The sequence below is a fragment of the Eriocheir sinensis genome, chromosome 65 (assembly GCF_024679095.1).
Source record: "Eriocheir sinensis breed Jianghai 21 chromosome 65, ASM2467909v1, whole genome shotgun sequence".
Lineage (NCBI taxonomy): Eukaryota > Metazoa > Arthropoda > Malacostraca > Decapoda > Varunidae > Eriocheir > Eriocheir sinensis.
In genome coordinates this window covers 9438705-9452442 of record NC_066573.1, presented here as the reverse complement: position 1 = coordinate 9452442, position 13738 = coordinate 9438705, and the positions used below count along the sequence as shown (strand labels likewise).

The 13738-nt window shown below is 44.1% G+C and overlaps 1 protein-coding gene across 2 annotated transcripts in view; it reads right to left on the bottom strand.

Moving 5' to 3' along the window:
• LOC126987604 (head-specific guanylate cyclase-like) overlaps positions 1-13738 on the bottom strand; it is a 376569-nt gene that overhangs the window by 9314 nt on the left and 353517 nt on the right. For both annotated transcript variants that reach the window (XM_050844723.1, XM_050844724.1), the window contains 4 exons: positions 12608-12772; positions 7713-7892; positions 4775-4913; positions 1250-1416 (listed from right to left, as the gene is read on the bottom strand). In XM_050844723.1, the coding sequence (XP_050700680.1) occupies positions 1250-1416; positions 4775-4913; positions 7713-7892; positions 12608-12772 (651 nt within the window). The remainder of the gene's footprint in view (positions 1-1249; positions 1417-4774; positions 4914-7712; positions 7893-12607; positions 12773-13738) is intronic.

Here is a 13738-nt window from a genome sequence, read left to right as displayed (position 1 = left end):
ATGAGGAGGAAGGAAAGGAGAGAGGGAGGAGTAAGGAATGGCCGAGGAAGAAAATGTAAAGAAGGTTAACGAAGGAAAAGGGAAAGCGGAAAGTAAGAGGACAAGGAAAAAGACGAAAAACGGAGGTGTAGGAAGGAAAGGAGAGAACGGGAGGAGTAATGAAAGGAAGAAGAGAAGATAGAGGAAGGAAAGGAGAGAGAGAGATAAAAGGAAGGGAAGAACAAAAGGAGTGATGAAGAGAAAGGAAGAAAGAACAGGTACAAGGAAAAGAAGGAATGAAGGAGGAGACAGAGGGAAGTAGACGGAAAAATGAGGAAGGGCACAGAAGAAAAGGGGAAGCAAAAGTTAAAGAAGGATAAATTAAGAAAACCAAGATGGAAAAGAGAAGCCCAAATGAAAGACAGAGTGAGGTGGAGAAACGAGGAGAAAGGAGCGTAAAAATAATGGGAAGAGGAAGGAAGTTAACAAATTGGAAAAGATAAGAGAAGGAAAGATTGGAGGAGATTAAGAGGAGGGAGAAGCAAAGTGAACGGAGGTAACAGGGAGAGAGAATTTAATAGTACGAGATTGAAGCGAATAGGAGAAGGCATCGAGGAGGTAAACGGAAGGAGAAGTAAGGGGAATGTTAGAGGAGAAAGAGGAGGAGGAGGAAGAGGAGGAGGGATGGGAAGGTGAGAAGAGGTAGAGGTAGAGGAGGTAAAAAGAGAGAGAGAATGAGGTCAGAGGAGGCAGTAGAGGCGAGGGTAAGAGGGGAAGAATGGGGAAGGGGAAGATTTTAGACATTTCAAAGAGTAGCGTAATTTAGTTAGTCACAATTTAACGAAGATTCCGCTCGTATACACTTAGACAATCTAGTTAAGTCCCTCCCTCTCTCTTTCTCTCTCTATTTATCTGTCTTTCCATCTTCTTATCTGTCTGTTTATGTATGTATCTATCTAAGGAAGGAGAGGAAGAGTGAGAGATAGAGAAAGAGAAGGGAGGGAGGGAAAAAAGGAAGGAAGGAGGCTGTCTATCTATCTATGTCTATCCATCTAACCTAACCTAACCTATCCTAACCTAACCTAACCTAACCTAACCTAACCTAACCTAACCTAACCTAACCTAACCTAACCTAACCTAACCTAAATCTAACCTGTCTATCTAACACACACACACACACACACACACACACACACACACAGAATCACCCCATACCCCCCCCCCCACACACACACAGACCCCCTAACCCTCCTCCCCTCCACACACACACCTTGTACACATCCAATTGGCCGCAGTAGGCATCGAACTGCGTGTAGAGATTCTGGAGCATGTTGATGACCATGAAGGGCGTGGCGGTGGAGCAGATGGAGGTGAAGCCCACGATGTCGCTGAAGAGCATCGTGACCTCGTCGTGTTTCTGGGCCTGGATGACCTCGCCTGGGGGGGGGGAGGAGGAGAAGAAACAGGTGAATTAGGAGAGGGAAGAGAAGAAAGTTAAGAGGAGGAGTAGGAAGTGTGGGGGCTGAGAGATGAAAAGGGAGGAGAAGGAGGAGGAGGAGGAGAGGAAGAAGATGAAGAGGTGGAAAAGAAACAGGTAAAAGAGAAGAGGGTAGAAAAAGGAAGAGATTAAAAGGCAGTTGGAAGCGGGGGATGAAAAAGATGAAATGGGAAAGGAGGAGGAGGAGGAGGAGGAGGAAGAAAAGTTTTAAGAAAGGGAAGTGAAGAGAGATAATGGGGAAGAGGCGAAACAGAAACAGGAAAAAGAGAAGAAGAGGAGGAGGAGAAGAAGGAGGAAGTTTAGGATGGGGAGATAGAGAAACGTTAAGCGATGAAACATAAACAAGAGTAAAAAGAGAAGGAAAAAGAGGAGGAGATTTATGGATGAGAAGTTGGAAGCGGGGAACGGAGGAAAAAAAGTGGAATGGGAAGAAGAGGAGGAACAGAGGTTTTAGGAAGTGAAGATGTAGGACAAAGGAGAAGGAGGAGGAGGAGGAGGAGGAAGGAAAAGTTAGACCGAGGAAGTCGTAGGTTGGAAGGAAATGCAGGAACAGAAAAAAGGGAAGGAAGAAAGGAAATTGAAAAGGTAAAGTTTATATCTATTGGACACAGCGGAGGAAAGGAGAAGAAAGCGGAGAACGGAATGACCAGGAAAGTAACAGAAGTGGAGACGAGCGATGACATGGAGAAAGAAGAAGGAGAGAAAGAATAAAGAGGAGAGGAAAAAGAATGAAGAGGAGTAACGATGACTGAAAGGATAATAGAGAAAAGAGAAGATGAAAGTTGAAAATGGCAAAATCTGGATAGAAGGGATAAATTGGAATAAAAGGAGTAGATGGAGAAACTAGAAAGGTGAAGGAGTAAAAAGTGGTGATGATTGTAAATAGGTGGAGGTGGTGGTGGTGGTGGTGGTGGTGGTGATGGTGGTGGTGGTGGTGGTGGTAGAGGATATCACGTGTTTCATCAAGAGCAAAGAGAAGAAGTAACTCGAGAACAAAGACAGGAAGAGAAAAAGAGAGAGAGAGAGAGAGAGAGAGAGAGAGAGAGAGAGAGAGAGAGAGAGAGAGAGAGAGAGAGAGAGAGAGAGAGAGAGATAGAGAGAGAGAGAGAGAGAGAGAGAGAGAGAGAGAGAGAGAGAGAGAGAGAGAGAGAGAGAGAGAGAGAGAGAGAGAGAGAGAGAGAGAGAGAGAGAGAGAGAGAGAGAGAGAGAGAGAGAGAGAGAGAGAGAGAGAGAGAGAGAGAGAGAGAGAGAGAGAGAGAGAGAGAGAGAGAGAGAGACAGACAGACAGACAGACAAAGAGACAGACAGACAGACAGACAAACGGATGCCCCATAAGGTGAATCAACACAGACTAATTACTAATCACGTTACCTGCACTTACCGGCGCGAATACTACAGGTGGCGCGTGTAATTACCTTAATGAGAATGGTCCTCTTTGTACAGGTTGAGTGATCGTAATTAGCAGGCGACGGACAGACAAACAGGTGAACATCAACTCTATGACATAAATTACAGGTGAAGCGCAAGAAAATCATCTGGGACGATAATGATTTGTTGAATAATATGTTTGTCTTGGAATGTTTCAGTATTTTTGTGGGAGATTAGGTTTTGATACCACGGAAAAAATATATATAACACACGCACAGCTAAATACCTAAAATAATTATAGAAAGCAAAAAAATAAAATGCATACGCGCAGCTAAAGCGTATTTCCCAACTTTGCCTTTTTTTTTCACAACAAAGGAGACAGCTCAAGGGCACAAAAAAGGAAACAATAACAAAAAAAAGCCCGCTACTCGCTGCTTCCGTAAAGAGTCCAGAGAGGTGGCACTATAAGTTGATAAATGAGGAAAAGAACGGAAAAAAGCTTAATGTCTATGTAAGCTGGCAAGCACTAATTTACTTATAGAGTGGAGAATGAAGGGAATATACTTTGCAGTCGTGTAGTGAAAGCAAACACGAGTCACCTTTCTGAGTGGCCTCTTGCAAACTTTAGCCGTGTTCTTGTAAGCCCCGAACCAAACTAAATTCTCCATAATGTTTTTTCTTTATGCCACCAGATAATAACAAGATTACCGATATAGTTTGCTTATGTTTTGTAGCTTCCGTCTCAAAAGCAAACATCATACAAGGATTTTCCATCGTCTGTGGTATTTCGTTACGAAGATTACAAACGGGACATTGACAAACGAAGGTAAGTTACAATAAGAAAGACGAAGACACTAGACAGACAAACATAGACAAAAAAAACACAGAAGATGACGGAGACACAGATACTGACAAAGAGCAGGCCCTAAAGTTTTATATCATGCTCTGAGACACCTCCTGTTGCAAGTGGTCGGTGGTCGTTCAGAGGGACACTGTATTTTCATTTCGCCGGAGCAGAAGAAGAGAAGAACCGTACACCAGTTAACTCGGAGACACAGATACTTACAGAGAATTTACCCTTTACATCATGGTCACAGAAGCCTCCTGCCCCAAGCCTTTTATCCTTCCTGTTGCAAGTGGTCGGTGGTGGTCGTTAAAGGGGACATTTATATTTCGCGGGAGCTCATGAAGAGAAGGAGCTTGCACTGTTTCATTCCTCCAGGCTATGAATGTTGATGAATGATGAATTAGGCACTGAGCACCTACTAGTTTATGAGCGCTGAGAAAATAATGTTGAGAGAAAAATATTAGCGGAATGAATGAAGATGAAAGTGAATCATTTAGAACATACTGAGTACTGCCTTTTATATTTTGTCTTAGTGATGCAGGAATATGTGTTTTTATCTCCTTCTCTTCTCTTCTCTTCTCTTCTCTTCTCTTCTCTTCTCTCCACTTCTCTTCTCTCCAGTCCTCTCCTTTTCTCTTCTCTTCTCTTCTCTTCTTTTCTCTTCTCTTCTCTTCTCTTCTCTTCTCTTCTTTCCAGTCCTCTCCTTTTCTCTTCTCTTCTCTTCTCTTTTCTTCTCTCACCACTAACTTAGTTTCACCTCCATCTAGCAGCGAGCAAGTCATGGACACAGACGCAGATACAGACAAAAGCGAGGAAAACACAGACACAAACACACACAGACTAACTACAAACAGACGCTCACGAGGAGGAAACAGACAAGACAAACGAAGAAAACAAGACAGACACAAACACAAACACACAGATACGCACAAAGATCAGATATACACAAACACGTACGAAAAAAAAAAACACACACAGAAAAAGATAAGAAAAACACAAACATAGGCGGAGAAAACAGACACATAAACACACACACACATGCACACGGACAAGATACAGCCAGACACGGACACTCTACTCACCCAGCCAAAGCCTCTTAGCAATATCCGGGGGAAAGATGAGGTGCAGGAGAGAGACGTTCTTTTCCCGCTCCTTGTCCACGGCGTTATTAGTCTCCTCTATAGAGTCCTTGAGCTGCGCCATCCTCCGCTTGAGACCGTCCTGCGGCGGGTAAACAGAGAAACAGTTCCGTTAGAGAGATAGGCTGGCGGGCGGGATGGTAGGAGAGGGAGGGAGAGAGGACGGGAGGCAGGAAGGGAGGTAAGAGAAGGGAGTGTGTGTTCCACTATTCGTTTTCTTTTTCCGTTTTCTTTTTCTTTTTCTTTTCCCCCATCTCGTTTTCTTCCAGCTGTGTTGTTATCCGGGTTTTTTTAATGTGTTGGTACTTATCGTGTTTTCTTTATTTATTTTTGTATTTTGCTTGCAACTTCCACTACTACTACTACTACGACTACTACGACTACTACTTTTAATACTACTAACGTTATCATCACTTTCTACCACTACCACTACTACTATTGTGACTTCTGCTGCTACTTCTTCACCCCCCCCCCCCCCACCACCACCACCACTAATAAAACGCCCACATTTTCTTCATCTCCAAGAATTCCACCACACGCGAGAGTTTTCCCTTGCTCTTCTATGTGTTACTCATATTTATCTGTCCTCAGCAAACATCATCCACATCACTGCTCTCACCTGTGTTACCCGGCATCTCATCTTCCTCTTCCCTACCTTACCTACCACCTTACTTACCTGGATATCTTTTTTAAATACTTACCTGCCTCCCTTCAAACCAGTATTTCCCAATTACCTTTCTTCCCCCACCTTCCTCTATATTTCCTTTTCCTTATCTTTTTTGCCTTTCCCCCTTCTCCTTTTTTTTCCTTTCTTTCTTCCTTGGCATTCTTCCACTTCATCCTTTCTCCTTTCCTTCCTTCGTCCTCTTTACCTGCTCTTCATCCTCCTCCTCCTCCATCTCCTCTCCCCAATCACTGCCAAGTCTCACACCTAACCACCTTACCTGTCTCTTCCCACGCACACCTCGTATATATATTACCCAAGATGCATCACTCGCCCACACATTCTTCCCTTGCACCACACACCTGGCTAAACTCAACAGGTTCGTCCCATACACACCTATCCAACATTTTTCTTATATATCTTTTTCGCTACTAATTGCTTCTTCCTGTCCCTATACTTTCTCCCACTTTACATACTTTTCCCTTCCCTCAACATGTTCCTTCCTCGTCTGTCTCCTTATACCTCCTCAACCTTCCTCATCTTCTCTCTTTCCAAAACATATTCCACACAAGTCTTCCGTCCCACACAGTTGCTCCTCCACAGGTGTATCTCCCAATTGCATTTCTTCACCCCCTCCAATTTTTACACCGGCACACTTGCACCCATAAGCTTCATCTTCCTCCTCATACTCCTTCATCCCCCCCCCCCCCCCGCCCCCCCACACACACACACACTTTTCTTCCTCCATGCCTGACTCTCCTTTCCCCCACGTAACTGTATATATCCTAACACACTTATCTTCCCCTCCCTGCAATCCCCAACAAAGAATTGCCTCCCTAAATCAGCTTTGCACTCTCTGTAAACAACGCACCTGCCCTCCTCCCTCACGCACCTTATTTTCCCTCCTACTGGTAATTGCTTCTCCCAACACATTTTTACCTTCCTATCCTTTCCACAACTTTCCTTCCACTTCTATCTCTTCCCACACACCCTCCATGTCTGTTTTCTTTCATTTTATTCCCCGAAGTCCTTTTCCAGCACACCTTTACCTCCCTCCCTATATACCTTCTCTAACTTTGCCTTCCTACCCAACCAAGTGCCTCTCTAATTTACCTTCACTTTCCTACCCACTCAAGTGCTTTTCCAATACATCTTTCCTTTCTTACCCACTCAAATGCTTTTCCATCTTTCATTTCCTACCCATATGAGTGATTCTCCAACTTACCTCTACCACACTCTTACTTTATAAACCTCAATTCTACTTTTTCCGCTCCCCCATCTCACTGATACACACTTAGCCACACTCACCCTCCTCCTCTCGTATCTATGGGCCAGCTTCACAGTTCCCTATGATGGGTTAGTAGGCTCCCAAACCAATACCAGAGCCTTCGAAATTTCCTTGTATAGTGTCTGGTGTTTATATTCAAGTTCACAAATTTGATGAAACTGTACAGGAAAAGTCTTGTGTAATTAGTGTGGCATCGAAGACCTCCCCATTTTGGATTGTATGGGATTCAATAGTTTGGTTCGGGCTGTTACGAAGACACTGTGTTGGACTGTGAAATCGGCTCTATGCCCCTCACACCCTCTTTCTGCTATTCTTCCTCTCCCTTTCTTACGTTTCAAGCTTCCTACATACACAGTTTCCCCTCCACATACGTTCCTTTCTTCTACCTACACCTCTTTACCATCCTCACAGCCTCGCACCGCACAAATACATAATAATAAAACAGATTAAAATAGGACAAAACAAAGTTGTGAAAATGAAATATAATAAAAACGGTCCTCCCCTTCCTCCCTTACCTGTTCGTTCACAATATCCTCCAGCCCGACACACACCTCTCCTCCCCTTATACATATCTCTCCACCTCACACCTCATTCACAATAACAACCGCACTCTCCCTCCCTAACCTGTACCCCCTCCCCCCCCAACACACACACACACCTTTCCTACCCTTATACACACCTCACTGCCCCACACTCCTGCAGCCTCCTCCCCTCCTCCACAAGGCTGATTCCCCAATATACTTTCCATTCCCTCTCTTTTTCCAATCTCTGCATCCCACTGACACCTTCCCTCCCTATACTAATCCCCCACACAATAAAAAGCGTCCCCCCTTCTTTTATCTATCCCTTCACATCTTCCTGCTTCCCTGACACACTTTTCTCCCCTCCATATACACCTGCCACCCTCCCCACCGCATCCCCCGCCTCACCTGTGCCCTGGATTGCTCCCCGACCAGAATAACGTCCCGCGTGGCGTCGTGGATCGGGATGTCGGACAGGTAGAGGCCGCGCGAGGTGAGGGCGGTGAGGCCGTCTAGCAGCGGAGAGCCCACGAACAGGATCGAATCGCTCTCCGGACACTCCACCATCTGTCCCTTGAGCTCCATGTTCTGGCGGGGTTGGAGGAGAAATAAAAAGGTTCAGAATGTGGTGAATAAAGGTTCTTGTGGGTTCTAAGTGATACAGAGGCTTCAGAATGGAGTAGAGTAGGTGTTTGTTATGTGAGTGAAGTAAAAATGTTCCAAATAAGGCAAAAAAAGCTTCTCTGGCGTTGATATTTGCGGGAATGGAATAAAGAGGTTCAGAAGAGCATAGACAAAGGTTCCACTGCGTCCAGGTGGAATAAAGGGATTCGGAAGAGGATACCAGATACCAAACTTTTCTGGTGGACTGGAAGTGGAGTTAGGAGCCAAGTGATTCAGAATACGCCATAATGTGTCGATGTGGGTAGAAGTGAAATATCAGGTTCATAACGGGATGCGAAAAGGTTCTGGTGAGCTTGGTGTGGAAGATGAAGTTATAAAAAGAGGTAAAAAAAAAGTATGTACCTAGCTTTTCAGAATACGTGGGGAAAATATCACAGGCTTAGAATTTGTTTATGAATAAGAAGTAAACAACAACAGCGGACAGAATATAGTAAGGAGATAAACCAATAATACCTTTTCAGATTAGGGTATACAAAGACTCGGAATATAGCAGAAAAACACAAAGGAGCAGAGGAATAACAGGAAGCAAAAGAAGGCGGGTAAAACGAAAAGGAAAAGATAGAGTAAATATATATCCTACTTCACCAACTTCCCGCTGAGTTTCATATCGTGGAGGAAGAATGAATGTTTGTGAATAGGGGAGGTGAGGCTTGAGGACGAGGGTGTAAGGGATGGTTCATATCGTGGGGGAAGAATGAATGTTTGTGAATAGGGGAGGTGAGGCTTGAGGACGAGGGTGAAAGGGATGGTTCATATCGTGGGGAAGAATGAATGTTTGTGAATAGGGGAGGTGAGGCTTGAGGACGAGGGTGAAAGGGATGGTTCATATCGTGGGGGAAGAATGAATGTTAGTGAATGGGGGAGGTGAGGTGAGGCTTGAAGGGGCACTGCGAAATACTTCATCTCCCTTCACTGCTGTTATTGCGCAGTTATAGTGAAGGAAATGTCCCGGGAAAAACAGCTCACACAATGCCGGGAAAAATGGAGAAATATCAAAACGTGTCTAGATATATTCACGCTTCCGTAGTTACGTATGCCTTTCGTTATAAAAAATACATAACCAAAAAATAGTCACACAGAATTTTCCTACTGACGTACTTGTGTATATTCAAGTTTATGATATTTCTAGCGTCAAGGAATTGTTAACTCTGAACGTACTGTTGAATCTACACCGAGGAAAATCTAGCGACCATTCCAGAGTGAGTCAGGTGCGTGGAGGCGGAAGTGTGACCAGCTTAGCAGTGTGATGTTTACAAGGCGCCACTATAAACACTTGCCTGCGCCATGACGGGCCGGAGCCGACTACCATCTTGGCCCCTCAAGAGAAGCCTACCGGCGCTATAGGCGTACACGTAAAAAGAAAAGAAAAGAAAAAAAAGGCAGGCAGTCTGGAGGAGGCAGTCTGAAATGCTGGTTTGGATGTGAGAGGGATTTAGGCGTCTTAGTGAGCTCTGACGTCGTCCACGAATATATAATGCATTAAGGCTAAAAACCGCGCAAACATGATACTGAGTTTTATTTCTGGAGCAATAGATATGTTCAAGAAAGGGTTGGATAAGTTAATGGATAGTGAGAGTAAGTAGAGTAGGCTGACTATTCATATTTGTGAGGTTTGATGAACTGAACATTGACAATTAAGAAGGATTAATAGAAGAGGATGGGAATAGGAAGAGAAAGAACTGTGGAACACCCATACGAATTAAAGGAACTAATGAAATAAAATGAACAGGAATAGGAATAGAATGAGTTAATAGAAGAGGATGGGAATAGGAAGAGAAAGAACTATCGAACACCCATACGAATTAAAGGAACTAATGAAATAAAATGAACAGGAATAGGAATAGAATGAGTTAATAGAAGAGGATGGGAATAGGAGGAGAAAGAACTATCGAACACCCATACGAATAAAAGGAACTAATAGAATATAATGAACAGGAATAGGAATAGAATGAGTTAACAGAAAAGAATGGGAATATGAGGAGTAGAATAAACAAACACGAAAAGCCGAATCGGAAAACAAGGCAGCATGAGAGAAAATATACTTAAGAAAACGTGATCAAACAGACTTGTGGAACATTAACCCGAGACGAAGAAATAACAACCTCATCCTTGTCTAGCGAACTTCCTTTCCGTTCCCTTTTTATTCTTTTCATTTTTCCCTTCCAGTTCGTTTCCTTTCCTCTTCTTATCTTCCCTCCCTTTCCTTACCCTTTCTTTAACTTCCATTCCCTTCCATTCCGTTCCTTTCCAATCCCTTCCCATCTCCTCTCTTCTCTTCTCTTCTCTCTCTCTCTCTCTCTCTCTCTCTCTCTCTTCCCTCCCCTCTTTATTCATTTCATTTTTCCCTTCCAATTCGTTTCGTTTCCATTCCTTTCCTTTCCTCTTCTCTTCCCTTCCTTTCCCTCCCTTTCCTTTAACTAATAACAATAATCACACAAGGCAGAGAGAGAAATAAAAAAGGATGATCTGACAGAGGAAAGGGAAGCGAAAAACAACCTTAATACAGAAACACACCAAGGGTACGCTTCCGTAATGAGGAGCATCGCGGCAAATCATGTTTTCAATTTCCATTCATCATCGCGCGGGGACCAAGAAAAGTGATTCACCCGAGTCAAACACATTCACGCCAGTCCGTTTTTTTTTTCTCGTTTTTTTAATTTTTTTTTTCTTTCTTATTTTTACTTCGCCCAAATAACGGAACGCACCATTTTCAGTCTCAGTCTCTCTCTCTCTCTCTCTCTCTCTCTCTCTCTCTCTCTCTCTCTCTCTCTCTCTCTCTCTCTCTCTCTCTCTCTCTCTCTCTCTCTCTCTCTTTTATCTCTCTCTCTCTCTCTCTCTCTCTCTCTCTCTCTCTCTCTCTCTCTCTCTCCAATTTACGTACCACTTTCCTCTCTCCTCCGCGCCTCCTTTCCCTCTCTGTCTCTCTCTCTCTCTCTCTCTCTCTCTCTCTCTCTCTCTCTCTCTCTCTCTCTCTCTCTCTCTCTCTCTCTCTCTCTCTCTCTCTCTCTCTCTCTCTCTCTCTCTCTCTCTCTCTCTCTCTCTCTCTCTCTCTCTCTCTCTCTCTCTCTCTCCAACTTCTCTTCCTCTCTCTCCTCTTGCTTTCCACTCTCTCTCTCTCTCTCTCTCTCTCTCTCTCTCTCTCTCTCTCTCTCTCTCTCTCTCTCTCTCTCTCTCTCTCTCTCTCTCTCTCTCTCTCTCTCTCTCTCTCTCTCTCTCTCTCTCTCTCTCTCTCTCTCTCTCTCTCTCTCTCTCTCTCTCTCTCTCTCTCTCTCTCTCTCTTGTATTGTTCCCTTCTCTTCTTTTCTCCTCGTTTTCATTTCTTTTCTACTTCCGTATTTTCTTCTCTTCTCTTCCCTTTTCTTTTGTCTTCTTTTGTTTCTTATTCTCTCCTCTCTCTCTCTCTCTCTCTCTCTCTCTCTCTCTCTCTCCCTAATACAGTGCAACAACAGAGAAAGGGGCGGTAGAGTAGAGAGGTCAACAGGAGCCTTGGTCGGTCTCTTCCACTTAGATCAATATTGTTGCCGTTGGTCTCCTTCCTCGGGCGTCCAGGGAAAGTGTCGAGGCCGATTAGACGGGGAGGGGGAAGAGAGATAGGGAGGAGGAGACAGAGATGCTGGGGGGAGGATTGACGACGAGGACAGACAGAAACCGGGGACAGAAGACAGACGGATAGACGAGATATGGATGGGAAGGGAAGACAGACGGGGAAGGGAAGGGGAGCAATGAGACAGCGAGAGGAAGGTAGAGAGAAGAGAGATAAAGGGGGTTGGGGGGGGGGTATAGACGTGAGGGGGAGGTAGAAACAAGGAAAAAGGAATAAGAAGACAGGGGGAGGAAGACGGAGAAGTTAAGAAAAGACAGAAACGGGAAAGGAGGAAAAGATATTAGAGGAGAGAGAGACGAAGAGGAGAGACATAGACGGGAAGGGAAGACGGAAAGAGGAAGGGAGACAGAGGGGAAAGGGGTGATAAACGAGGAGAAGGGACGCAGAAAAGGGAAGGAAAGGCATAAGATGGGAAGGAAAGGGAGAGAGGGGAGGGGAGGCAAATATTAGAGGGAGACAGAGGGGAAGGGAACAAAGACTGGGAGAGGAGGGAAGATACAGGCGGTGGGGAGGGCGGGGAGGGGGCGGGGTCATTTCTTTTATTGTCCAGTTCTTGATATATCTAAGTGGGACATAATTCTCACTCACACGGAATTTCCACGTCTACACACACATACACTCTCTCTCTCTCTCTCTCTCTCTCTCTCTCTCTCTCTCTCTCTCTCTCTCTCTCTCTCTCTCTCTCTCTCTCTCTCTCTCTCTCTCTCTCTCTCTCTCTCTCTCTCTCTCTCTCTCTCTCTCTCTCTCTCTCTCTCTTCTTCATTCTTTTTCTCTTTTCTTCTTTCTCTCTTTTCTTTCTCTGTTCTCTTTCTTTCTTTCTTTCATTCTTTTCTTTCTTTCTTAGTTTCTTTCACTAACACACACACACTCACTCACTCACTCACTCTATCTAACTTTCTATCCTCACCGTTCTCTCTTTCTTTCCTCTTTAGTTTCTCACACTAACTCACTCACTCACTCACTCTCACTCACTCACTCTAACTTTCTATCCACCCGTCCATCTATCTCTCCTCACCTTTATCTTGTATCTGGAGCTGAGCTGGTACTTGATGGCCAGGACGAAGGCTGTGTTGACGCGCGCCACCACATGCTCGTAGGTGAGACCCGCGCCCTCAGGTGAGATGAGGGAGAAGCAGGTGTTGACCTCGTGGTTCTGACAAAGCGGCTGGGGCCCGAACACCTGCAGGAGAGAGAGGTAGAGGAGGAGGATGAGGAGTGAGAGTATAAGTATTTGGAGGGTTATGTAGATAAGGTGATATATATAGAGAGAGGAATAAAAGAGGGATAAAAGGTATGATATTGGGGAAGAGGAGGAGAGAGAGGAAGAGAAGGAGGAGGAGATTGGAAGCAGATGGAAGGGTAAGAAGATCAAGTGATATAGGGAGACGAATGTAAGGATAAAGAGGTGAAAAAGAAGAAGGAGGAGGAGGAAGAGTAATGGATGAGGATGTAGAGGAGGAGGTGGAGGAAAAAGAGGAGCAGTAATAGATGTAATCAGACGCCTTTCGTTGCTTCATGCATTATTAAAGTTTGTGCTTCCCGCGAAATGGTCTCTTTGTGTCAGATGAATGGGCGTGGGAGGAGAGATGAAGGTCGTAAAGAGAAAAAGGAGAAAGGAATGAGAGAAAGAGAGATAAATAAAGACAAAAGAGAGAAAGAAAGATAAATAATGGAAGAAAGAATGAGAGAAAGAGAGATAAATAAAGACAGAAAGAAAGAAAGATAAATAATGGAAGAAAGAATGACAGAAAGAAGGAGAGAAAGAAGGAAGGAAGGAGGGAAAGAAAGAGAAAGAATGGAAGAGAGAAAGGTCGTAAAGAGAAAGAGGGGAAAGGAATGAGAGAAAGAGAGATAAATAAAGACAAAAGACAGAAAGAAAGAAAGAGAAATAATGGAAGAAAAAATGACAAACAGAAATGAAAAAAGAAAGAAAAAGGAGGGAAAGAAAGAAGGAAGGAGGGAAAGAAAGAAGGAAGGAGGGAAAGAAAGAGAAAAAAGGACAAAAGGAAGAAAGAAAACAAAGAAAGAAAAGAAGAAACAAGAAAGACAGATAGAAATATAAAAAGGGATATAAATAAACAAGTAAAGAAAGAAAGAAAAATAGAGAAAGAAGAAAGAAAGGGAAAGAGAACGAGAGAAAGGAGGA